Source organism: Spermophilus citellus (genome assembly GCF_964194105.1).
Source record: "Spermophilus citellus genome assembly, chromosome: 2".
NCBI lineage: Eukaryota > Metazoa > Chordata > Mammalia > Rodentia > Sciuridae > Spermophilus > Spermophilus citellus.
In genome coordinates, this window is record NC_138183.1 from 53,574,139 (window position 1) to 53,601,905 (window position 27,767).

Here is a 27,767-nt window from a genome sequence, read left to right on the forward strand (position 1 = left end):
AATTTGTGGGGCAATTGGTATCCTTATATTAAGATTTCCTATTCATAAATACTACATATCTTTACTTAATGTTTTAATCCTTCAGTAAATATTTGTAAGTTTATTCTGAGAAATCTTGATTAGGTAATGATGTATTTCCAGCATAATTAAATGGAGACGCACACATGGAAACCTGACTGACCACATCATAGGAAAAGCCTGTCATGCATGTGTCACACTTAAGCATTCAGGTTCTCCTGGAGGATACACAGACAACCCACTCGGCCTCTCAAGGAAAGGAGGAATGACTGTCCTTTTGGTAGCTGCCAGCTAATCAGCACTTTGTTATTTCAAACAATAAGAAATGGAAAACAAAATTTGCTCTTTCAAATAATTGTTTTTCTTCCTCTCATTGCAACTCATTTGCCCACATTGGATGACACTATTTGTTCCACGGGTTTCATTGGCACACAGGTAAAGAAAATGGTTTAATAAATTGCATATTTTGAGTGATTAGTGATTAGTGACACTCCATTCAGGTTTTGTGCCTCTTTCAACCTAAATTCTAAGAGTTCTGTTCCTATGATTAGCAATATCTTTCTAAGATTACATTTCTAATTGGTTATTACTATTTAGAAATGGAGCTATTTATTGCTTTCCTCTGGTTGTTCTGAGGAATATGTATAAACTCCTTAGTAAATTGCTTTGTACATATTTGCTCTTCTTCACCTTCTTTCATCCTTTCCACAGAAATGTAGAAATGATGCCGAATATTAGCTTAACACTAAAAATATCATAAAATATGAAGCTATATAAACTATTTATATAAAGACCATAATGGATTTTTGTAACACATATCATTATTAGACTCATAATACATTAGATAAGTCTTATAAACACAGGTAGATAATTACATTTAAAAACCCCATGGGATGATGTATTTTATATACTCTGCATGCTGCTTTGATTTTTTTCTTGTGAAATCATATACAACTCAATATGTCAAGTGTACTATGAAACAATCTAGTGTTTGGGGCACTACATACTTACCCAAGCAGGAATTTTGGTAGTCAACCCAGGGTACACATGTTAGCATGTCATAAAATCATAGATTGGATTGGAAAGCACTTATGCTTTTAAAACATCTGGTCCCTTCACTGCACTTTTATCCTATGAACAAAATCAGTTAAGCAAAAATATAGTTCTTACTAATTAATAAAGACTTTATGAAGTTATAAGCAGCTTTGAGCATGTGTCCATTTGCAATGAAATGATAGTTCTTGATTCCACACTTATGGAAGGGGCAGTTAGATCAAACTTTGATTTTGGAGAAAGGTACTTCTCTCAGGATGTGCTGAATGAATTTAGGTGAAAAAAATGTTGAGAAAGCAACAAGGTGAGTTGTTCTTCAGGAACTTAACTGCTCTTGACATATTGCTAACCTTCTCTATATTTATTTCCACTAAATATTCCAACATGGGAGACAGGTTTGAGATATAATGAAGCAAATTAAGCTATTATCTTCAGGTGTTAGCACTTAAATTCTGTTTCCTTTCTATTGTCGGGGTGGGGAAAAGATTGGTGAGTGCCTCAAGAACACATGGAAATAGTTTTATTCCATTTTACTTAAGTATGTATGTGTTGAACTAATGTTTCAATCTGCAGAAATAATACTCCACAACCCATTAGCTCTTTGACCTGTGTCCAACCAAGGGAGAAAAATTAATTTCCCTTAAAGCAGAACCATTTTTAATAAATTGAATTTTTTTGTTTCACTTGAGTTTCAGTGAATTAATGACTCACTGTAAAAAACAAACTATCTTTCCACACAGTGTTTTAAAATGGGTATTTATAAAGCTGTCCCTCCAATATCACCTCACTCCACAAAAGATGTCCCTATCTTATCAGTCATTCAAAGGAACACTCTACCCTCAATTAGTACGAGTATTTAAGTAACTTTTCTACCAACATAAATCAGGGGCTTATATAACCACTTTAGGAATCACAGAGCTAAGGCAAATGACATTTGTACTAGTTTCATCCTGAAGAAAATCCCATTCTGTAATGAATTCATGTCAATTATGATCCTGATGTTGTACTCGGCTGACAACCAAAGCCAGTGTGATCTGCTTCCCCACCATTCCAATAATGAATAGCAGCCTTTGACAAACAGCCTTTGTCTTTTCTGCAAACAATGCAAATCACACACAAGCAGAGTTTCAGAAAATGGTTAGATATAAAGCTGCCTGCTGAGCCTTCTAGACAAACTGCTCAGACTGTTTCTCAAAGTGCAGTGAATAGAATTAGCCCTCAGAAGAAACTATCTAGAAAGCTTTTCTAACACAATGGAAAGTCAATTCAAGCCAAAAGGCCCCAGTTGAAAAGTTGAGGGAGTGTCACTTGAAGGTCAAAAATGACCATTCATTTTGGTCAAAATAAATTAAGCCTTTCGGTGAAAGAGTTCCACAAATAGGATGAGTCAGGCTGTTCTGGTTGTCAACAATTATTTGAATTTTTGAAAGAAAACTTTTCTGAAAGAATTGTTAGTTTAAAAAGGGTATGAGAAAAACTAAACTAAAATAAAAATTATTATTCTCTAAAAAGACAATAGCAATAATTTTATCCAAAAGTATGACAAGATGTTTCCTACTTCTGTCCAAATGGGGATAAGTTTGTTACTTCCACAACCTCCCTGAATTCACATGATTTATGATAAAAACTGTGCATTGGCTGGAAAGGACATCATGGCAGATAATCCAAGGTGTTCTTTTATCACCTCTTTGAAAATGGAAATCATTTGTTGCATTTTAACGAGAATACTTTCCATTTGGAAGGATTTTCATGTTGACAAGACCGTCTTCCTGTATATTCTACAAAGGGATTTTCATAGCACTTTCAGTATAAAATCTAAGAACAGGGCAATGGAGAAGAGTCACAGTGAGTTTTCTCCATCAACAAACACTTAATCCAGCTGGGCACATATCACATGCGAATGCTGGGTCAGCAGCTAGTGAGGTGAAAATCAGCTCTCCGTCTTGTCCCTGAGGAACAGAATTGCTGTACTGGTAGGGGAGGTGAAACAGGGGTACAAATGTCTTTGTGACACTAGGGAGGACTTCCATGAAAGCAGACATAACTGTACAAATAAATAATGTTGCTCAACCGTTGTTCCTCTTACCCACCTGACTTTGCCAAATAGTTTTTGTGATCCACAAGGATTGTTGTTGATCATCCCATTCTGTTAAAGAGCCTCCTCCCTATGCGCTAGAAATTCATAAATAAGGGGCATGAAAAGAATGTCCACTTGCTGGCTATTTTATTCAAGTGGCCACTCACATTTGAACTTTTCCCCTATGACAAACACAGAGATTGTGGTGATTTATCTTTTAATGTCGACTTAGAAGATGAAGTTATACTTTTATAAAGTCTTATATCTTTTTTGGCCAAACAAAGTCCTCAGATAGAGACACACCTCCCACAGAAATTGTTAGAATTTCACAAACTTTTGAGGAGGTTGAATTAGCTTCTGGCATTTAGGCAGCTTTGATCTTTTCTTCTCCCTCCCATTTCTTGTACAACCCTAGATTTGACTACTTGTGTTGGTAGGCAATTTGTCTTTCAGATTAAACATTTCCAACCACAAAATTACTTATGATCTTGTGTGACTGAGGACATTCAGAAGCATGTACCATTGGGAATCAATGGAGTAATATGTAATAATAATGTCTGTGAAAACCTTCAGCGTTTGCCAATTGACAATAATTGTTTTTGGTGGAACTACCATGACTAATTCTATTATGTTCATAATTAGTTAATATTATTCAACTTCCTTTATGGTATGATAATTTAATAATTAGACTTGCTTCTGATGTTTTCAGGTAACATCTACATGGCACTTGTCAGGACTTTGCATAAACCAAATCCAACATGCGCTAATATATTTCAGATTTTGTACAGCATAAAATAGAACAAAATGAAAATTGCAAGATATGGTTCACAAGGAGGAGTAATAAAATTTAGGTGGCAATGTGTATGTCCCACAGTAGATCACAATGAAACATCTGAGAAAACAATGAAAATTTAAAAGGTAGCTTGGCATTCTCAGAACTCAGAATAAAGTACCTATGAACCATATGAAAATTAATTATAATCCCCTTGAGTAACTTTACCTTTGTTCCTGCCTGTGCTGAGACACAAGCTTTTAGGACATGAATGCTCATCACAAAGAAGGTGTCAATGACAAAAATAATAAGGGTTGGCCTGTCACTGGCCACTGAGAGAACCATTTTACTCAATGTCTAGAAGAGATGAACATGAGATAAAGATGCAAAATATCTCTTGGGAGAGGACACCACAGAGGCAGGGTAGAAAAGAGAAATAAAGCCACTTATTGGTTTGCTTTGGAGATATTCTAAGACATTGTTTTTCTGTGATTCTACCATTTTATTGCTGAATAAGGTTGTGAATTTATGCACACAGCATCCTCTGATTCCAATATGAGTACTTCTGAGGATAAGGTTCTTACCACAAAGAGCCGCATTTACAATGTTCAGAAGTCATTGATCAAGTTCACACACTGAAGTACCAAATACAAACCACAGTTTGTTTTCCAGGAAGATAGGGGCCAGTATCCTGACACTGACGGTCAACTATACTACTTGTTTTCTTTTGAGGGCACGCTTGCTAGACTTTTTTTCTTTTTCTTTTAAACTACCATCAGAGAAACAAACTTTCATAAAATAAATATGACTAACACTTTGAAGTAAAAATAACCCCGAAGAAGTCGGGAATGGAATATGGTGGAATTTCCATTGACCCATAAAACAATCTTGGCTTTACATATAAATCTAGTTTATTCTTTACTCATTTAAATTATTACCATTTCATGTTCAGACTCACTGGCAAAACATCAGTTAGTTTAAAGTCACTCCTCCACATACTGCCCCAAACTTTAACACTTGAGTGAAATATTTAAAACTTGCCAGACCAAGGAAAAGTCAGAAAGTTGCCCCATACAGGCTATCCACTGCCCTGTCACTCTGCCTCACCCTCCTCTCATGCATATGAGAAAATTTCATCCAAATTACTTCAGATTTGCTAAAGCCCACCATCACAACAAGTTAGAATCAGCCAATGAACCTCTGTGTTTCAATGAATAAATAAAAAAGGCACTGTACCGGATCTTCAGTTTTGTGACTATTCAAGAGGTCAGACAGGAAATCTTCATTAAGGCTCTCTCTTCGAATCAGTGTAAATTCCCGCAGGAAAACAGCCCCTTGGCTTTGGTCTCCACATACCTAGAGAGATAAGGTAGCTGAATTAAGCCTTCAGTCAGAGCCTGGAGGGAAAGGGCACTGAGGGATTAATGTCTCGAGTTGTAGTAACCTTCTGGATTCATTTCAAGTCTGATTAGAGCAATCAAAAACAATGCACACAAATATATATTTGTGTGAGAGCCACTAGAATATTCTGGCATGTGGCTCCTCTGACAGATGCCAGGAAAGTCCCCTGCTAAGTTGGCTCTTCTTAACTAGCTGGTGTACATCATTCTGAAACTGGTGATTATCTGTTATCTTTGTGGCCAGGTCTTAGTGTGATTAGGCTCCTACATGCATCCCATTGGGCTGTTCATGCATATGTATCACATAGGCTGTTTGGACTCAGAGGGTTCCATCCTTAGTCCAATAGATCTGAAAGCCAAGGTGGGTCCCATGACCTGTTACATGTCTTCCAAATAAGTAGGAGCTGGCCTGAGCCCAGAACTGACTTCCTGAGTTATTCAAGGGCTTTAGAACCAGATGCACTCACATTAGCTGCTCCGGAAGGAGATATTGGAGAACTTTTATCTACAGCTTATCCATTCCAGGTTCTTTATACATGTTATCTTGCAACAGCCCCATGAGGTGTCTGTTATCAGCCATACTTTACAAATTAGGAACTAGAGGTACAGGAATTTGCCAAGCCAGTAAGTGTTGAAATCAACATTCAAATACAGGTCTGACTCTAAAACCCTGATGTTTTAACTTGATCCTTTTGCTGCTGGGCTCTCCAGGCCTCCTCTGGTTAGGTGTGAACTGTTAAGTGACTCATTAATTCAAGGAATGAGCAAACCACCCAGGCCTTCTATGACCTCTCTGAGCCTCAGTTTACTCATTCTAAAACAGCCATGATTTCTGACTTCTGGAAGACAGACCATGTGTATAATTAGTGCAGTTCCCTGCCCATAGTAAGCATTCGGTAAATATAGCCACTGTTATTTTTATCAAAACAACGTTCTATTCAAGGAACAAATAAAAATCCACATTTTTAATTTCCAAGAAGTTTTTAAAGGTTGTTTTTTTTTTTTTTTTTTTTTTGTACCAAGGAATGAACCAAGGGGCGCTTAACCACCAAGCCACATTCCTAGTCCTTTTCACTTTTTATTTTGAAACAGGGTCTTGCCAAATTTTTAGGGCCTTGCTAAGTCCTAAAGCTGGCTTTAAACTTGTGATACTCCTGCCTCAGCCTCCTGAGGCTTTGGGATTACAGGTGTGCACCACCACACTGGGCCCATGTAGTTCTTTTTTTTTTATATTTATATTTTAGTTTTAGGTGGAAACAATATCTTTATTTTACATTTATGTGGTACTGAGGATCGAACCCAGTGCCTCATGTATGCTAGGTGAGTACTCTACCACTGAGCCACAACCCCAGCGCCCCCATGTAGTTCTTTAACCATTTTTATAACATGTGAGTATCCACCATAGTTTTTAAACTTTTTTAATGTTTATATATTTCAAATTTTATATCTTTTTTAAGGTATTGATAATGTCAATAATAAATAGACAGGTGTTCATATTACTTTATGCCTTCTCGAATGTCTGTAGTAGTACTTAATAAATTGATTTTAAACCTTTAAGTCTTTTGGAATGGAGTATAATTTTCCATAATTTGTATGTGATAGCCTCTGTGTTATACAGTAGTGACAATTTCATTGTGGTAGACAGAATCGTGCCCCCAAGACCTTCCCTCCCTGGTGTTATACCTGTGAATATTCTTCTTTACATGGTAAAAAGGACTTTGCAGGCATCATTAAGGTTACTAAGTTGTTGACTTCAAGGGAGGGTTGGTAGCTTGGATTACACAGGTGGGGTAGTATATAATCACAGGACACCTAACAATAGAGCTTTCTCTGCCTGGGAAAGTATCTGTCAGAGATGTGGTAGAAGAACAAATCAGAGAGATTCAAAGTGTAACAGGGACTTGAGCTGCTATTGCTGGATTGTAGATAGGGGTGCACATGGAATTCATGAGAAGAAAATAATCTCTGCCAACAACCAGTGAGCTTGGAGGAGGACTCCATACCTAGATAAGATGCATCTTTGGGCCAACAACTTGATTTTAGCCAAGTGAGACCAAGAATACAACATGCCTTGACAAATTTCTGATTTAAAAAAATTGTGAGGTAATATTTTGTTGTTGTTTTAAATCACTAAATTTGTGGCAATTTGTGATGGCAGCACTGAAAACTAATACAATCACTGAGAGGCAGGGTGCAATGAGAGGTGATTTTGTTTGCTCTCCTACATTAACTTTGTAAGAACTAACTGATATTATACATGTAAAGATGGAATTTGCAAAAACTCATTCTTGGAAATGGATCCTTCTAGCTAATCTAAATTCCTGCTATTTAAAATTCATTTTCTCTTAGCTCTTTTCTCATTGGGGTCAATCATTGCTTGAGTCTGTAGTGAAATGCACTTCACAACTTTTCTTGACCATCCAACTTCCTTCCTCTGAAGCTTTCCTGATTCCCCACTTCTTGCCAGGTATACACTCAGGTCAGGTCCTGTTCAGCTCTTCAAGCTCTAGGTGAGGGAGAGCATACCTGTACAACCCTCTGAGAAAGACCAAGAAATGAGTTTAGGGTGCCCTAGTCTGCCAATGAGTAATGTCTTCAAATGAGTAATGTACATTGATGATATTGAATCTCAAAAAATCCAACTCAATTTTGAAGGCCAGAGTTTTCAGAACTAAACAAGAACTAATGAACATAGGAGCATTTTTTTTTTTTGAGAATACTTTTGTCCCTATGGAAAACTTTTTTTTCTTTTGTTGAACTAATTAAGGAAATGGACAAAATAACTCCAATATCATCCCCAAAAGACAGTGAGATGTCAAATATAGAGACTGAATACTCATTACTGCTTGCAATAATATAGGATAATCATGAAGCACTTTGTCCATTCTACTTTTATAGTAATTCTCAATCATAACTGCATGTTTAACAGAGTATCTGCATGTTTCTATCTCCTAAGAATGCTGACATCTCTTAATTCTCACCAGATGACCATCAAATACTTTTATGCAATACCAATGCAGAGGGTTTTAAACTAAAATTTAATTTAAATCTAAGACTAGATAAGAATATATAAGTAAAATGAATATAAATAATGTCATTTCCCCATGTTTTTGTACATGTTTTCCATTTAATTGCTATACATGTGCATCATTACTAATTAAGTAATTCTAAAAAATTAGTTTACCTAATATCATTAGTTTTGAATATCTATCTACCAACCACAAATAATAATTATTTTCTGTATGTTTCACAAATGCTGTTGGAATAAGGGAGAGATATCGAGATATGTAAATCTATAAATTTTCTGTTTCAAGCCAATTTTAAAAAACTCTTCAAATCTAAAGTATCAATACTTTTATTCCTTCATATTTCCACACATTCATATGTACATACATTTATTCAAGTCTTGCTAAGAGCTACACTACACCACAGAACATATTTCCTTTTTTCATGGCACAGCCATTCTGACAAGTACATGGATGTGGCCCAGCTGCTCACCAAAGCTCCCATCTTCTCATCTGTATATGCACCTGGATAGCATTGCCAGGCCTCCTTAGTAGCTAAGATGCCTGAGTCTGAGTTTTCACTGGTAGAAGTTATGTGTGCTACTGATAGGCCTGGCCTATAGAACTCCCCGACAGTCCTTTCCCCATGCTCTTTTGGTCTCTGGTCTGTCTGAGATGAAGATGGCCTCAGAGAAATTTCAGAGTCAATGATGAAAGGCAACAGAGCCTCCATCAAACTTGTTCCCTGAAAGACTGCATGCAGGAAGCCCACTCCATGACCTGGTCACTTAATTAAGACAGTGATTAAGAAGTAAAGGGCTGCTGTGTTTGAACCATCATCCATTTTAGAGACTATTTGTTACTGCGGTTAACCTATCCTAATACAATGAGCAATGGTCAATGAACACAAAAGCCTATGAGTCTACAGAGCAAAAGTGATTAATTAACCTAGGAAGGATTATAATAGGTTTTAAAGGGGGGAGGCAAAGGAATAGTGAGAATTTACCAGCTGGACAAGCAGAATGGAGGTGATGAAGGGAAGATTCTTACCCTAGGAAGATGGAACAGCCTGGACAAAGACATGGACGCATTATTTGGTTTGGTATGTTTTAAGTAGTCTAGCATGGCAGGAATGTGGATTACACAAGGACAAGTGGTAAGAAGTGAGTTTGTACAATGGGCAGGGATCCGATTCTGAATCATGGTCCCTGAAAGATTTATGCAGCCAGAATCTTGCTTGAACTTGCATGTTGGAAGTTGGTAGTAAGTCTAGAGATGAGGTTTTAGGTAAATGCAATTAATCGGATAAGATCTTGTAAAGACCTGAGGGGCTAGGGAAGAAGGAAAGGATTATAATATTTGGCAACCAACTGAAAGCAGAAGATAATTCTCAGGCCATACCTATATCCTCTGTTTAGATTTGAGTAGCAGAACAGAGTAGATGGTAGCAAATCCAGCAAAATAGAAACTATCAGAGGAACAAGTATGTGGGTTAGATGGTAAGTTTGGTTCCTGAGAAGTGGAGTCTGAAGAGCTTGGGCAGAGAAAGATGAGGGTGATGTACAGGAAAGAGACTGGGATGGAAAGCTGTTCTGTAAGTGCTAATATCATAGAAGAGTGGATGAACTTCACATGAATGAGCTTGCCAAGGTAAAGCATGGAGACTTACAAGACATAAGCGCTAAGAACCCTGGGGCACAATGATATTTAACATGTAATGTGGATTTATCTCTACTGCTCATTTATAACAAAATATTAACAAGGAGAACCTAATTTATGTTGACTTTGGTCTCTAGGTTTCCTTCTATCAGTTTTCTCTGAAAACATCTTATATTAACACAACAGACAGCTTATCACAAAAAAATTAGTTCCTTAAGGAAATCAGGATCCACAAGTGATCATTTTCCAAACCCTGAATTCAACTAAATGTTGAGTGAAACTTGAAAATTTCCAGGATAAACTTTTTTTTTTTGGTGGAAACAATATCTTTATTTTATTTTATGTGGTGCTGAGGATCGAACCCAGTGCCTCACACATGCTAGGCAAGTGCTCTACCTCTGAGCCACAACCCCAGCCCTCCAGGATAAACTTTGAATTTGAAAATTCTATTTCTTATGGTCAGACCATGTTTCCTGAATTTTTGTTTGGAAAATGTGGCTACATTTTGATATGTCAGAAATTGCCTTGCAATCAAAAGGTAGTTAGCATATAATAAAAGTGCATCAAAATTGGCACTAATTGGGTTTTATGGTTCAGTGGTGTTAGTTTTATAGATAGAAAAGCAGAAATGTAAGTGGAAGAATTGTGTGCACTGCCAGTGACTAGTTAGGAAAAGGGACCACAGAAAGTATCTCTGAAAAACTCAAATCTCTGCTGGATTCAAATCCCATTATCCACCCACATTAATAGAGAAAGGAACATGGAATCTTTACTGAAACATCTATTTTTTTTTCCAATGGGATTTCTAGACTCCTAAGGACTGTTCTCCAGGTGTAGGAAGACTGCTGTAAACTAGAATCTGGATCCCAAGAGGATTTATTTTTCCTATTGCCATCTTGATTTCCTGCTTCAAACAGGGAGCCCTATTTCTGACTGTTGGCACACTAGAGTACCCATGAGAGAACCCAGGAATGTAGAGATACCAGCTTCCAGAGGAGAATCCTATTAGATCAAGGAAATCATGGAAACAATTGTTTTTTTGTTGTGGTATATATTCTCTTTAATGGGACTGAGCAATCAGTCAATACAGTGTTTGAAAGGGACAAAGGAAAATACTAAAAAAGTAGGGAAAAATCTTTCAAATAACTTTCTATTCTCTCTGTCATTAAAGAGAAAATGGGGGTAAAGGTAGTAAAAAATAAAAGTCACTGAACAATTTTTTTCTTTTTTTTTTTTTTTGGTGATGAAGGTAGTGTGTTTAACTTGGTCTGCAATAGAGTTTTGCCTTTTCCTTTAAATATGCTCCCACCTTGACCTGACACGACCTGGCTTTCAGTGGCTCCAGAGTATACTGATTAGGATTATGACTCATCTGCTCACAATTAACATATCTAGTATATGAAAAGATAAAACACCCCCACCTCAGATTTTTGTTTGTAACAAGTTTGCTCTGTGAGCTGTCACTAGAATTTGGAAAGTTATGATACAGAGAAACTGGTTCACATTTGGGAGGCTCTACCATCATTAAAGAAGAACCATAATTTCTATAACAATTGTGACGTTTATGATGGGAGCTGATTATGGCTGGAACCTCCATTCAGCTATAATTTTCTTATAACTCTGGGAGAGGCTGCCATTTACTTGTACTGGAAGGAAGGGTTGTAGAAATAATTGAAGCTTAAACATACAAACATGCCCTCAAATTATCAGTTTATTGTTCTTCTTTCTTCATGTAGCTTTTCTGTGAAAACTGAAATGTAGCCAAGTTTATATCCCATGGGTAGGATTTAGGTTTCAACATTTCTTACACAGTGTAGCACTGAAAACCACACTGTTAAATTCTTTTTTTCCTACCAAAAGGATTTTTATAAAGTAGGTTTTATACCCATATTTTGCTTAAAAGTTTACTAAGAATTAAGATAACAAAGCTATAAATTCTCAGTGGACTATAATAACAATTTAAATAACTTAAGCAACTGGTCCCTGTGTTATCTGAATGTACACCTATATTTAAATACCAGTGGATAGTGAAATGATTAATGTCGAGAATTTGAGCTCTTGGCACAAGAAGGAGGACACTCAAATATTTACTGGCTAAATAATTCAATAGAAAATTTTTTTGGAGCCAATACAGTCTCTAGTTCCAGTTCTGAGAATTGCTGCTAAGTAATAGGAGGAAACAGTGAGAACTTACATGAACCCAGAGAACCTAAATCAATGCATGCCACCCATCTTACTTTCCCCTGGTCCTAAAAATCAAAGTGATTCAGAGACCAAGGGAAGAAATAGAAAATATGACCTCACATGACTGTATAAATAACTTTTGGTTTAAAAGACACTGAGCCAGAGGATTAAAATACTCTAATACTAAGCCAAAAATAAGAACAGGACCTGAAAATTTTAAAAATTAACTACATTTCCCAGATTACAATAATACATATGAAGACTTTTAATTTTATTAAATACCTTGCAAATTTAGTAACAAGTTGAGTTCGATTGGTATAGTAAATACCCCTTGTAGGGAAACATGGGTCCTCGATTTTTGACATGTAATAATCTGTTCCTGGTAGGACTATTCCGATAGGTCCAAATGCCATGAAGAAAAATCAAGTCTGACTTCAGTGGCCTGTTTCCATCAATCCAAATAACCTCATTCTTTGTTGGAATGTTCTAACGTGGAGAGATGAGGAAGCAAGTGAATAGTAATTTAATTACAAAGGATAGGAAAAAGTCATGAATAATCTTATTAAAGAAGTTGTGGCTCAGCGGTAGAGTGGTTACCTAGCATGTGCGAGGCACTGGGTTCAATTGTCAGCATCACATAAAATAAATAAATAAAATAGAAGTATTGTGTCCAATTACAATTAAAAAAAAAGAAAGAAAGAAAAGAAATTTCCTAATCATAATGGAGAAGGAGAAGTAATTTGGAGGTAATAATTAGCAATACAATACTTTTAAATGTCTATGAATTCATAATCACCGTCAGAGGAGGCTCAGTTTATCATGCGTGCATTAGCAACTCTGTCTGCAGTATACACTCAAACTCACCCAAAGCGCTAGCCCATTTTGCAGTGACCCAGACATTTATAGAGACAGCAGGAAGGCAGAGTCACGAGTAGAGTAACCTGCCTCAACGTTGAAAGTGTCCACTTAAAAAGCCATGTGCTTATCTTTGAAAATATTTTTGGTTGTTGTGGAGGGTAAAGGTCTTTCAACAGAGACCTGCAATGACAATATTCCTCTCCATGCCAACTGCTATGGCAGGCTTGTCTGGGGGTGTGGGGAGAATGAAGTGAAGTGGCTTCAGGTGTCCCCATCAAATGGCTGCCAACTATGCAAGCTGATTAGCAGTGCTATACTCCCTGAAGGAAAGGCTAAATATGATCCCTGAGAAGATCGGTGGAGGTAGTTAATAAAAGCATTCTCAGAACTGACATTTATATACCTGGTGTTTAGAGCTGAAAAACATTTCAGTATTCTGTTTGTTCTTCTACCAACTTTAATTACCATTTCTAAGGATTGTAAAGATAATTGCTAAAAGGTTAGAGCTGAAAGAAGTGAGATGGAACATGCTGGTCCAAAATGTTCAGCTGGGCCTCATAATTCTTGGTACAGATGTTCCTGCTTAGTTCAGGTCTGATTTAAAGGAATAGCTATAACATGGTTTGAGGCAAGGTGACCAGATGTAGCTGAATTTAAAGATCTGTCCCAGAATGTCAATGAAAAGAAACTCCATTACCCTAGCAAAATAACCTTTATATGGAGAAAAAAAATTACACTTAAAGAAATATCTACCTTATCTTTACAATAGATATCTACCTTGACAAGATTCTAAAAACAAAACAATAAAAGTCATCAAGAAAAAAAGGACTAGTATAATTTTATAGAGAGGTTTACCTTTACAAAGCAAAAGGAAAAGTAGTAAAAAGGGTTCCATCAGAGAGTACACATTGTGTATAATGCAGGCTGATCTATAGATAAGCTATGGTATTTCTGTAACTTTTTATAACATGGGCACTGAAATTTAAAGTGCTAGGAATTCCTTTAGAGACAATGTTTGTTAAGCTCTGATCTTTGAGGGGGAACATAAGTTGCCTTCCTAATGTAGGGTAGAGGAAGCCGGTGGGTCCCGAGTTATTTCCTCTGACATATGTAAGATGACAAAACAGTCAAATAACTCAAGAAAGACAGCAACTTTCCCAAACATATAGCCAGCTCTTTTCTTCCCTATCCTCTACAAACATTTAAAAACGTACATAACCTCACTCCTATCAGGAGGGGAATAGGGTGCAGTTGCCAAAGTGATCTAAAGATGCTGCCTCAGAAAACAAGGCCAATAACAGGTGTGATTCAGATCTCCACATTGACAATGACAGAAATGTGATACAGAAAGGGGTGAATTTTTGTGTTCCCCTCCTAGATGAACAGACACATGATAGTCACATCTAAGGATGAGAAGAAACAGGCCTGGTCTTCAAATCATGTTTGTGTCTATGTGTGTTTATGTGTATGCTTTAATCTTACAAGAAAAATAGAATGCTCATGTGATAGTCCAGAATTAAACAAGAGAGTTGTATAGTTGAATGAGAATGTTAAGATGAAGAAAAAATGGAACACAGAAATGTCTGTGGATGCACGCAGTGGTAGAAATTAGCCTTTTTGGATTTTATAGTTTATGTAGATCAACATTATTAGGGGTGCTTTTCTAAAGTGAGTGGCTTCACTAAGAGGAGTTGAAGTCCAGGTGCCACTCATATTCTGAATAAAGCTGAAGATTAATTAAGGAGCCATTTTCTTCACAGATGGCCCCAGAGGGTGTACTCTGAACCTACCTCCTTGTCTGCATTAAGGGCATGTTACCCCTGGGCTCCTGTGATAACTAAGCACAGTGGAGTCATCCATTCCTAAGAGATTCAGAGCTCTTCTGAGGGTGACTTTTGCTCATCATCTTGCCAAAGCTTTCTCAGCACTGCCCTGCAGCCTGGGGCTCTTCCTGTCCAATTCTTTTGTCCTCCCTCTCTCATTTTGTCCTCCCTCTCAGAGGACATTACACACTGCAGTCTGTTGACTCTTCCAGCCTCCTTGGCATCCCCTACCTTTCCCTGAATAAATATCTTAAGATTTATTGATAAATAAATGTCTAATCCTGTCTCATCATCCACTTCTGGGAGGACCTAAACGAACAGCTTCTTTTTCTTCTTTTGGCCTAAGAACTACTAGACTAGACCCAAGTTTTGCATTCACCATCCCTATCTATACCAAAAAGGTGATCAATTTTCATGATGCTATTAGGGCTTTTCTCTCTCTACCCTCTCCACATGGAGATTTCTTTTAATTCTTCACAGTATTTTGAAATAATGACCAGAACTGGTAGATGAGAGACATCTCTGATTGTCCCCATGACTCTCTTTCAGACTGATTTCACCTGGCTTCAAGTTTACCATCATGCTAGCATTTCTGCTGATATTAGATTTGAAATACAGGTACACATCAGAAACTCACTGTACCCAGTTGACTCAATGGCTTTAACTACGTATGAAAGTGTCAAGGTCATAAGCTAAATCATTTTTGCGGGCAAATCAGCTCCTAATGTTTTACAAACTCTAGAAATGTTTCTTACCTTGGCTAGAAGTATTACCAGCGTGTGCCAGTATTTCAGAGGAAAAAAAATAATTTGATCCCAAGCAGATGTATTCCCCTTTTAAAGAAATGTTTGAAGCACAATTCAATGTACTGAAATAGTAATAGTATTGTAACTCTTTATATGTGAGCAAACTACCACCATCAGCCCCTGACATACCTCATGTTCCAGTCTCTAAAAAATGTAAATACAAAATTAAGATAAATGTATATAAGTATTTAAATTGTATATTTGACTTAAAGAATTTCAAATATTTACTTAGCATCTCAAGAAAACACCCAAGAATGGGGGAGATTCCTACTTAATGCATAGCAAGCATTCTCAAATGTCCACTCTTTTCTCCACACCCATTTCTGTCATTCTTGATGTACTTCCCAAACATGGTAGCTGGTTCTTTTTAACTCTCAACTTATTTCTACAGTTTGATTTATATATTTCTTGGGGGCAAACAGTAGTGGAATGCTGAATACATTTGGGAATTATTATTTTGTTGCTCATTTTATCAATGATGTTTGAGTCCTAGCTTACTGCTTCCCTGCTGTGAGATCTAGGTAAATCACTTAAACTGAGTCTTAGGTCCTTCATATGCAAATAAAGAATAACAATACTTACCTTATAAAATTTGATAATTATGGAAAGTGACTTGTAAGCTCTAAAGTGCTATAGAGTTTGGTAGTATCATTAATATCAGGAATATATATATATATATAATGAGCTAGCAGAGCATGTCCACTCAAATTAATTAGTATTTCCATCTTGAGTGCTTCACTTGGCTAGAAAAATATGTAGACATTCCAATGTAAACATAATTGGGGAGGGGTTGTAGGAGACATATGTCATAATCTATTCAGATATGACTCCTGGCACCTCATTTTTAAACAAAAAAGCATAGTACATTATTCCTTCTCTAATGACATGTATTTTCATATCTCTCGTGGTAATTTTGGATGTTGTGTTAACCTTCCCTACTCTGCTATAAGGATAACTAGGTCAGGGATCCTGACCTAGTGATCATTCTGAAACACCAAGAACAATACCATAAGTTTAGTATGTGCACTTCTATTTTTTTAGCTGTAGTTGGACACAATATCTTTATTTTATTTATTTAATGTGGTGCTGTGGATCAAACCTAGGGCCTCGCATGTACTAGGCGAACGCTCTACCACTAAGCCACAACCCCAGCCCCTGTGCACTTTTATTAACTAAATTGAATAAAAATAAAATTGGCACATCCAATTTCAGAGAAGTAGAAATCAGTTTCTTATCATAATATAATAAACCATTCAAACAATTAAATATGGTATCCTGAACACAGAGTTGGCTACTTAGTAAATAATGAAGAGCCTGGTACTGTAGGTATTCTTCCAGGAGCTGTAGAAAGCATTTCAATGAATTCTAAGTCTTTCCAACTCCGAGAATCTATGAATTAATTATACAGACTCATGGCGATTATTTCCACTGTCACTCCCAACTTCCTTTACAACAGTAGGTATAATATTAGTGGACAGCAATTTTTAGTGACTTCACTGCCCCTACATCATAGTTAGGCATTTTTAGCATCTTTAGAGTGCTTTTTAGTTTTTAGGTATCTGTATAAAATATCTTCTTTGACTATGTATTGGGATCATAAATGATGGATAATTCAAACGTATTCAATCTGTTTACTCATTAAATAAGTGGAATAGATAATGCAGAAACTACCATAATACATTGTCCAGAATCAAGAATCTAAGGTGAATGGTTTTAAGTGTGGCCCATGACCACTGCTTTTCCCAATCAGCTTCTTTCCTCATTTTCCTTTGGGACTCCCATTTTTTTTATTAGTCTGGTTTCCTTGTATGGAATGTTATTGTCTTTAATTTCACAAGAAAAAAATTAAGTCCCTTAGATATGAACATTCTTCAAAATTGCATGCCTCTGTGGCCCTGCTTCTGTTCAAACTGACATGCTTTTCACCCTAAGACAAATATCTTTCATCTATACCCTAACTTTCATTCAGGGATGACCCCAAAGGATCATGTTCCAATATTTATCATTCTTTCTCCCTCATATTGTCATTGCTTCCCTCCCTTGTCTCTTTTCCCCTCTGCTCATCCTTTCTTATATGCATGAGAGAGAGAGGGGGGGGGGGCTTTTCTTGACTTTCTGCTTTTGTGTCTATTAGCCAACATTTTTCTTCCTTTTATTACTACTTTTCTAGAATGAAGTCTTTACTGCCCTTAATGGTTCCACCAGCTTAGAAAACAGCAAATCTGACTTCAGTTTTCATTATGCAACTGAATTTCCCTGGCTCAAGTTGTTAAACTTTAGGTACCAAATCTAAGAGGCAGTTTTCAGTCTTCATTTGCATGAGTGAGTGATGACCCAGTTGCCATTCACTTTTGCTTCAGCCTTTCTTCTCCTTTCTTTTCCATGACACCACACCCTTCAGATCCTCTTCCATCCCCTCCATAGTTTGGTATTCCTCAGCCCATCCTTTAAAGTCTGGCATTCTCTTGTGATCAACACACCAATTGTATTTTATTCTGTTATTCTTGAAAATCTTTTCCTTAACCATGGATTTAGTTGGCATTGATAACAACTTTCAAATATATGTATTTCTATCCCAAACTCCAGACGCATGCACCCAATTGCCCACTAAGCATCACTGAACAAATGCTTCACAAGTCCTCAACTGAATAATTCATATTGAATTAATTATTTTGCTCACCCTTCTAAATGAGATCTTTGTTCTGTAAACTATCCATACTGGCACCATACCCTTCCAGATGGCCCAAGCCAGATATCTGTTAGTCTTCCTAGAATTTGCTTTTTCTTTTCTCTTTATATTTAATTAATTGCTAATCCTAGCACAGTGACATCTGGAATGTTCTTCCTACTTAAATGCTCCATCCCCAAGTTCATTTGGCTCTACCCTGGATGACCAGTCCTCTTTGTGATAGTTTCTCTCTTACCTTATCCTCTCTTTAAGAATTGCTGCTGTAGTGAGCCATCTAAGAAATGGTTCCATTCAGCTCCCTGACATTATTTCAAGAATCCACCACATCCTACGCACAGTGTTCATCAATTTTTCATGCACATGGTGAGTCAAATGGGGGTCTCATTACAACATCAATTCTGATTTAGGTATTGGTTAAGGCCTAAGACTATGCACTTCTAATACATTTCCTGCTGATGTTGATGCTGTGGGTCACATTTTAGTAGCAAGGTTCCATAGGTTATAATCTAACATCCTTTTAAAGGGGTCCAAAGTTTTTCTTGTTGGGCCTCTATTTATCCCTGAAGCCTCTTTTCTATGATTTCTTTCTTTCTGCTTCATACCCACCACCAATACTGGTTAGCTTGTGGTTGTTCAGACACACCATGATCATCTGCACCTCCATGTCTGTACACTTTCATTTCACATGACTTGGGTGTCCACCTAAAGTCTATTGGATAAAGCCTAACTGTATCTCGGCAATTCTATTTCCCTACAAGACCATGAATTCCTGAGAGAAGAATTTGCTTCTTTCACCTCCAAGGTTCTGATTCTAGTACAGTATCCTGGCCAGAGAAGCTAGTATCCGAAGCCTGATACTTGATCTATTCCTCTAAAGCAAAAGCCCCTTAAAAATTCCCAGTGCTCCATAATCACTTTCCAGTGGAGAATATGCCAGCTAATCACCATAAAACAAAAATTTCAGTGAGATAAGTCTTGAAAGTTTCTTTAATTTTAAAGTTTAAACAAAGACTAAAGTGGAACTAGATGTGGAAAAGGCTTATAATGTATATATATGCATTCCATATAGAGTTAGATCCTATCTTTATGTGTAATCAATTTAAATTTAGGCAAATTTAACACTAATAAAAATATTTGCATGTTTTTCAAATTGCTTCACCAAACTCTTTTCATTTAAATGTGCCCCTGAGTATATTACTAAATGTGTTAAATGTGTCACCCATTACAAAATGGATAATAATGAAGGATTAGCTAATGAGTCATTTGAAGGTCCTGCTTATTAATTTTTACAGCCTCGTGGCTTGGAACCTAATCATCAACTGTTATCAATACCCTGGGAGATATGAAAAAACCTATTTATTTATTAAAGGTAAAATTCCTTATCACTTTGTAATTTGCTCATTACTCTTTCCTAGATAGAATCTGTGGATGCTTCCAATGTTTTTGCTCATTCTTCACAGGTGTTAAAGATTTTTAATTATAGTTTTGCAGATTCTCATTTGGCTCAACTTTAATATCTGATCTTAACTTTAAGAGACATTTCTGTTTTACAGTTACCAAATAAATGCCTGTACTCGATTAATCATCTTTTCTTTTGGCTGTCAGTGAAGTGTAGGTGACTGAATGTTAAATAAACATTCTTTTTCAAACTCAAACTGAAAATAGGATGTTCCATTTGTTTATACTATGTAGATATGAAAAAATGTGACCATTTTTTCCTTTCAGTTCCAAAAAGCTCACTCCCTTCACTTACTCTAATTTTTAAACTCGGAAAGTTTATTAGGTTTTTGGTTGTTAAAACAATACTATATTTCTAAGCTTTGTAAACCTTCTTTACTATGACTACTACGTGGTAAGAGCTGTACTAGGTGCTGTAGAAGGTGAATACAACTTAGAGTCGCCTAACTTAGAGTCTTGTTGAAGAAAGAGAATGCTAAGTAACAGTTTCTAAAATGCCAAAAAGTAGGTAGTACCTGCCCTATAGAGATAAAAGCCCCAGGCTGTACATATGTAGAGAATGGTGGGATATAGTGCCTTGCAAAAGATGTATTCTGAGGACCAGAAACCATCCATGTTCATTTGCTTACTTATGTATATGTCAGAGGAAGCCCAATCAATAGACTGGGACAGTCTCTGGATGATAATTTGTTTGCTTTGGGTTTTTGGAGTAACAGGATGAGTTAGTGAATGAATAGCAACTGATCCTTTATTCTGTGTGCAAGGCTCCATGGAGAGTTCTATTCTTCTTACTCAATGGTTGGGAAAATGTGACTCATAAGAGGTCAAGTATATCCACTTCTTGGGTTCTTTACCAGTGTTAACAGCATCAAAGAAAAGGGGATTCCTTGAAATTGTGTCCATTCTTCAATAATGCAGATAGACTGGCTGTAATTCAGTCCTAAGCAATGATGGGCTAATGGAAACCAACTCTGCCTGACAGTGGCTGAACAATGAGCCATCCCCACCTCCTTACCATTTTACCTACCAGCATCTTTCTAGTTATAGTTGTTGAACTTGTTTTCCTGATTAATTGAAACACCATGTCATCTCTTTAAAACTGTAACTATAACTTTTGTCCAAACCATTATCTTCCTAATTTATATCAAGAATCGGTCTATGTGTTCTACAGTTAGAATCAAACTCTCACAAATCTGTAAGATAACTTAAAATGATTCTATTTACTGTTGATGGAACTGAGTTTCAGAGAGGTTACATATTCTCTCCAGTAATAGAACTGAAACTTGAATCTAGGACACATTTTCTTCATTGTAGTGTGTTTGTATATGGGCATAGATAATTTGGTAGATTTCAGTCCCCAGTACTTCCCTATGCCCCTACTTCCTCCCTTCTGTTTATGAAATCACCTCCTTAAAAAAAAAATTCCTAGTTCCCTCTCCCAGCTGGCTTACACATATGAAAGAAAATAATTCAACCCTTGACATATTTCACTTAGAATGATGTTCTCCCGTTCCATCAATTTACCAGCAAATAAAAATTTGATTTTTCTTTATGGTTGAGTAGAAATTCATTGTGTATATAAACTACATTTTCTTTACCCATTCATCTGTTGATGGGCCCTGAGGTTACTGTGACTTGTATTGCTATAAACATTGGTATCTATCACTATAGTGGGCTAATTTTAGTTTTTTTAAAAAATAAATATCATTGAGGGGGAAAAATAAATTAAGCATAATTTTGATAAAATAAATATTCTTGAGCATCCAAATACATGAAAAAATGTGATAAAGCTGTAAATAATTCATAGATAAGATTCCTTTTATCAAAGATATATAATCTAAGGGTAGTATCCACTGAGAGATATGAGACAATAGATTTGCTTTATATTTGTTCTAAAACACCATAAAAGTCTGTACAATAAATTTCATGCTTTAACATGTAAATACATGAATTCATACTTATATATGAATACATTCTTATTACTTTTTTTCTAAAAACATATAGAAACCTATAGAGTATAAAATGAGTCTCCTATGCTCTGTGTTCTTTATAAGGGCATACTACCACAGTCACCAAATATTCTAGAAATATTTCTTGTGCCCACACCCTGAAGGTAGCATAAGCTCAAAAAACATGTTCTGTACTTCAATCTATCCAATATCAGAATTCTTCAGAATAATTTCACCACCTTAAGATTTCTCCTGTGCTTCAACATTCAAAATTTCCCCCTCCCCCAAAACCTCTGGTAAACATTGATCTACTCTCTTTTCTAGACTGTCATAAAATTGAAATCATACTACATGCTTCCTTCTCAGATTTCCTGCTTTCACTTGTCAATATGCATTTAAGACTCATCAATATTTCTGCATGACTTGATAGCTCAATCCTTTTAATAGCTGAATAGTATTCCATTTACCTATTGAAGTAAATCTTAGTTCCTTATGGTTTTTGATGATTGTGAATACAGCTGCTATAAACATTAGGCTACAGGAAATGGTGTAGACACAAAATTTCAAATGGTTGGGTAAGTATTTAAGAGTGTGATTGCTGCATTATATGGTAAAACTATGTTTGGGTTTATAAAAAATTGCCAAAGTCTTTTAAAATTATTGTAATTCCCACTAGCAATGAACAAGAGTTCCCACTGCTCTGCATCTTCCTCAGCTATCGCTATTGCCGGGCTTTTGAATTTTAGTCATTCTAAAAGGTATGTAGTGGTTTTAATTACTTTTATTAAGTGGTTTAAGGCAAAATCTCTTTGGTTTTAATGTGCATTTCCCTAATGGCAGATTATGTTCAACATCTTCTCATATGTTTTTTTTTCCCTCTGTACATCCTCTTTGGTGAAATGTTTATTCAGAGCTTTTGCCTAACTTTGTTTTCTTATTGCTGAGTTTTAAGAGCTCTTTGTATATTTTAGGAAGTCCTTTATGTATTTTGCAAATATTTTTATGTATTTTGCAAATATTTGGTGCTGTCAGGAGGTCAGAAAGCTATTTTCTAAAGAGGCAAACTTATAGATGATAGAACTGTATGTATTTTGCAAATATTTTCTCCCAAAACCTATGGTTTGTATTTTACTTCTTGTAACAGTATCTTCCATAGACCAGAATGTTTCAATTTTAATAAGTCTAGTTTATCAGTTCTCCTTTTGTGGATCATGCTTTTGGTGTTATATCTAAAAACATTGCCAAACACAAGTTCATGTAGTTTTATAGTTTTGCATTTTACATGGAGGTCTATACTCCACTTTTGAGTCATGCTTGTGAATGGTATAAGGACTATGTGTGGGTTGGTTTTGCTACATATGGATATTGAATTGTTTTAGCACCTTGAGTATGGGATTTTAATATCAGTTTAATGAACAAAACTAATGTGGTGATTAAAATGTTTTTTAGTTTTTAAAGCACTGGGAGTCACTAATGTAAGTCATTAACAAAAGAAGAAATCTAGACTCAGTAGAGGTAGAACTTAACAATTAATTTAACACATAAACCACTACATGATTCTCAAAGAGCTGAAAATAAATGGTGGTGTTAACTGTGCACAAAACATAGCACCTATGCAATACTATCCAAGGAGGCTCAACTCTTGTTATTACCACACCTTTATGGCTTCTTCCTTTGACATTTGGAGTCTTCTATTTTCAACAGTCTACTCTTAACAGATAAACACCCCTGAGAGTTGTTTCACCTCTTTTGTTATCAGAACGGTCAGGTTATGTCTTAGTAACAGCACTGTACACCATTAGCTAGACTGAGGCCACTCCATCTCTCCAACTCCAACAGCAGGTCTTCAGCCTCTGTTTGGACACTTCTATCATCTATAAGTTTGCTTCTTCAGAAAGCAGCCTGCTGACCTCCTGACAGCCCCAAATATTAGGAGCAAAATACCTTCATTGTGCCAAGTCACAGCTCATTTCTTTGTACCTCACCAGAGTCCTCATGTTTTAAAAACACAGAATAACATCTTTGGCCTGGAACCTTGAAGGAATACTGAACTAAGTGAAAGATATTAAAGTACACATCCGAGCTGGGTGACTCTGCACTAGTTGTTTTAGTTCTATATGTCCTAATTCTCATTGTAGATATAGTTTTTGAAATTTTTTTTGCAGGGCTGGGGATGTGGCTCAAGCAGTAGTGCGCTCGCCTGGCATGCGCGCGGCCCGAGTTCGATCCTCAGCACCACATACAAAGATGTTGTGTCCGCTGAAAACAAAAAATAAATATTAAAAATTTCTCTCTCTCTCTCTCTTTAAAAAAAAGAATTTTTTTGCTTCTAAAACATTAATACATTTGCAAAAATTAGCTTTAATTCTATTAGAAATGAAGATACGTAAAAGAAAGTACCTGAGGATTAAAAAAATACAGTTGGAAGGATGAAAGAGGCATTGAAATAGGAAAAGGAGGGTCTAGATAGCGAGTGTTGCGAATGCCTAAGTTTAGTCATAAAGAGATGCACAACATTATGATGTGCTAAGTGGCTTCTGTACCTTTACAGAAACAACTCTCTCAAAATGACTTGTCTTTATAGTCAGTTTTAACTCTGAAAATCAGGAGGGAGTTCTATTCTTCATCTACCGTGATGATAATAAGAAACTGCCACAAAAACACAGATTCAAATAGGACTGTTTTTCCCGAGGGAATGCTTCACTTGGTTGTTAAATGTTCCCACCAGAAATCTTTCTGAAAGCCTTGAAACATATTTCACCTGCCCCCTCCCCATTTTCCTAAAGAAACAAAATTAATTGTTCCCTCAATGGCAGTTCCCTCGCTCCTTTTAAAACTTTGTGAAGGAAATGTGGCTTTGTGCAAATTATTTTCATTCCTCTAACATGTATAATGAAAGAGTCTGTTTAATGTATTCATTGAAAGAATTATTTAAGCTCCAGTACAGCCCTTCATTATTGCCGGGATAAAAGGAACAAAAGGTGATTTGCACTTGAGAATTTGCAGCATGAAGTGTCTGTTAAACAAAACCAGCAGCGAACATTGTCTTGAGCAGGCACCAGGCAGGAATGGGGAGCCATCTATAAAGCATGCACACGCCTACACTCGACCCATGGGGTTTTGACAAGGGAGGATGCCAATATGATTCCATCAGACACAGTGACAAAAGCCCAAGATGAATACACACACACACATACACACACACAAAAGCACACAGCATCCCTGGGATTCGCTGCTAAGCAACATTGTCCTGCTCCCCATCCCGTACCCCCAATTGCCATAAAAATAGAGTGAAATGGAAGTTACAGACTGTGGGAAAGGAAGATATACTCCAGATAGAGAGAAGCTGCAGATCTGCTTTTTAAAACCCTTCAGTTAGAGCCAGTTGACTCAAATTCATGTGTAATTGCTAAATGAAGGAGAAAGCGATTGCTCCAGAGGCCCCATGGAGTTCCTCTGAGCATGCCAATCTCCAGAGTCTTAAAATAAATGAAAAGGGTCCCGTGGCTGGAGCTCCACTCCCTTAAATGATTGCCGAGTGGACAGTGGTTAAACCCTTCAATTGCAAGCTTGTTAAACATCAATCAATTTTATTTTGTCCAGGCTCCATGCTGCCCAGTCAAGGATAGACAGAAAGTGCCCCCAAAGATCTTCATCCTCATCATGGCTAATGTTTACTGAGTCCTTACTAGATTCCCAAACCCACACTATTGCTTCCTGTACATTAGCTCATTTAATCTTCACCATACCCAAAGTAAGCATTTCTTACACAATTTCATAGGCTGGAAAAATAATGCTCAGAAAGATTGGGGTAAAAACTAACTGGGCCAGGATTTGAACTCATGCATATCTCATTTCGAGCTTTGAGATTTTTTAAACACTCTACAGAACATCACACACAACATAGCCTGAGTCACTTGTTCAGAAGATGACAATTTCCTTTTTATTTTGTTTATTGTTGCACTGTAATTATATATAATAGTGAGTTGTGATGCCATATTTGTATATGCACATAACAATTTGATCAATCTCATTCCCCAGTACGTTCCCTTCTTCCCTCCCCCAATCCACCTGCTCTACTCGACTGGCCTCTCTTCTATTATTACTTTAGTTAGTTCATTAGAGTTATAGAAATAAATGCAACTCTTTTGTGGTATAGTTGTACATGGACATGGCACAATTTGATAGTTTCATTCCCCAGACCCTCCACTCTCTCTTTCCACTTGATCCCCTTCTTCTACTCTATTTGTCTCCTGAGAAGGTGACTTTCTGATGTGACTCTATTGTGGATTTCCGGTTGAAGCCCCTTTGAGAGAGGCAGGATGGTATGTCAGGGAAGTGCACGATTCTAGAACTTCCATGTTTCAGACCCAAACTCTACCTCCTTTTAGCTGTGGAGCTTTCTCAGTTGAATCTACCCCATCAGTTGTCATGAGGCTGAGATGGCTGTTAAATGTGAAGCTCTTCGTGGGGCAGTAGGCCAGCAGAAGACACTCACTGGGTGTTTCCCAATACTGTCTACCTTACAGGAGTCTCATGAAAAAGGGATACGTCATAACAACGCATAGGAAATCACTCCTCACGTACATGGGTTTATGAGGAAGAGCATAGTATACTACAATAAGCACAGATTTTTATAGAAAAAGTGGGAAAATGTCAGCACAAGCTCTTAGTCCTACTATGCCATTGCTTTTAAGGCCTGATGGTTAGAAGCTGTGCTTGTGGACAGAGCCAATCAATTTGGAGTCAGTCAATCATCTTGCCAATTCTTTTATGTTGTTGTTAAAACATCTGTTAGTCAAGAATCATTTTACAAGAGGTGGGGAAGAGTGCCTGAGAACAAGAGGTTAAGTAACTTGCTCAGAGGTTAAATCAATAGTTAGACTAAACACAACCCTTAATTCCCAATTCTCAATCCACTCCTCTTCCCTTTGAGTCATACTCTTCTTTTGACTACATTCTTGGCTGTGTTCAAGAATAGTCATTTACTCTTCAAATCATGGGGAAAATAAAACATCCACCTAAAAATATACTCATGGCTTCAGAGAGTCAGGATGAGCCCAGAGCAATTTACACCACTTTGCTAATTACTTTTTTAAATCATAACCAAGATAAATATCCATGTTTCTTCACAAACATTGCCAGTTTGGCTTTCTAACATAGTACATGGTTTCCTCCCTTCCCGTTGCCCCCAAACAATAACTGTGATTAAGAATTCTTGTCTGTGACCATGCCTGAAGATCCAATCTACTCTGCAGTGTTACATAAAGAACTAGGTAAGGGCAATTAGCTAGGAATGCATCACTAGTGAGCATCTCTAGTCATGGCATGATTGGTTCAGTAAGTCAGCAGAGAGTGGGTCAGAAATCAGCTCTAGCAGTGTATCAGGATGGGCTGGACCATGGAGATCAAAGGAGTGAGAACAGGAGTTAGACACAAGGGATTATTAAAAGAAGAGACTAGCTTAATTTCCTTGCTCCTAGATCCATTGACTTTTTCTCTAATTTAGCAAAGGCAAAAACAGTAAGAAACTTGAAGAAATAGCAATGGGAAAAGGAATACAGGCAATGCTTAGCATCAAATGTCTTAATGTAAATTGTGTGTGTGGAGCACAGAACCAAAGAAGCAGAAGTCCTCTTTAGATTCCATCTATGACTGAACTATAGACAAAGTTACAGGTGAGGAAAAAGAAGAGCCCAGATACTCTTGGAGCCCATGGTTTTAAAGTTATAGGGACATTTCTCAGTGTCCTCCAACATCAGAGGTGAACTGTTACAAAGAAAGAAGCAAGAAAACCCACTGAGTTTATGTCAGAAGGCATGCCAGGTGGGATAAGACACAAAGTTTCATTTAAACCTGGCCACTGCCCTCATGTCTCAATGAGAAGATGGTTACTTAGAAAGGCTAAGTGCCTCGTCCATGGTTGTACAAGGATTGTGGGGACGTGGGACCTGGCTAATGTTCTGAAAGACTAACTCCTTTCCCTGTAACACTTGTTGGTGATGTCAGTGAGGTC

General features: G+C 36.9%; 1 protein-coding gene across 1 annotated transcript in view; it reads right to left on the reverse strand.

Moving 5' to 3' along the window:
• Positions 1-27,767, reverse strand: part of LOC308639959 (uncharacterized protein) — a 459,919-nt gene that overhangs the window by 190,338 nt on the left and 241,814 nt on the right. Inside the window, exon 5 of the mRNA XM_081278364.1 lies at positions 5,157-5,276. Coding sequence (XP_081134490.1) covers positions 5,157-5,276 — 120 coding nt within the window. The remainder of the gene's footprint in view (positions 1-5,156; positions 5,277-27,767) is intronic.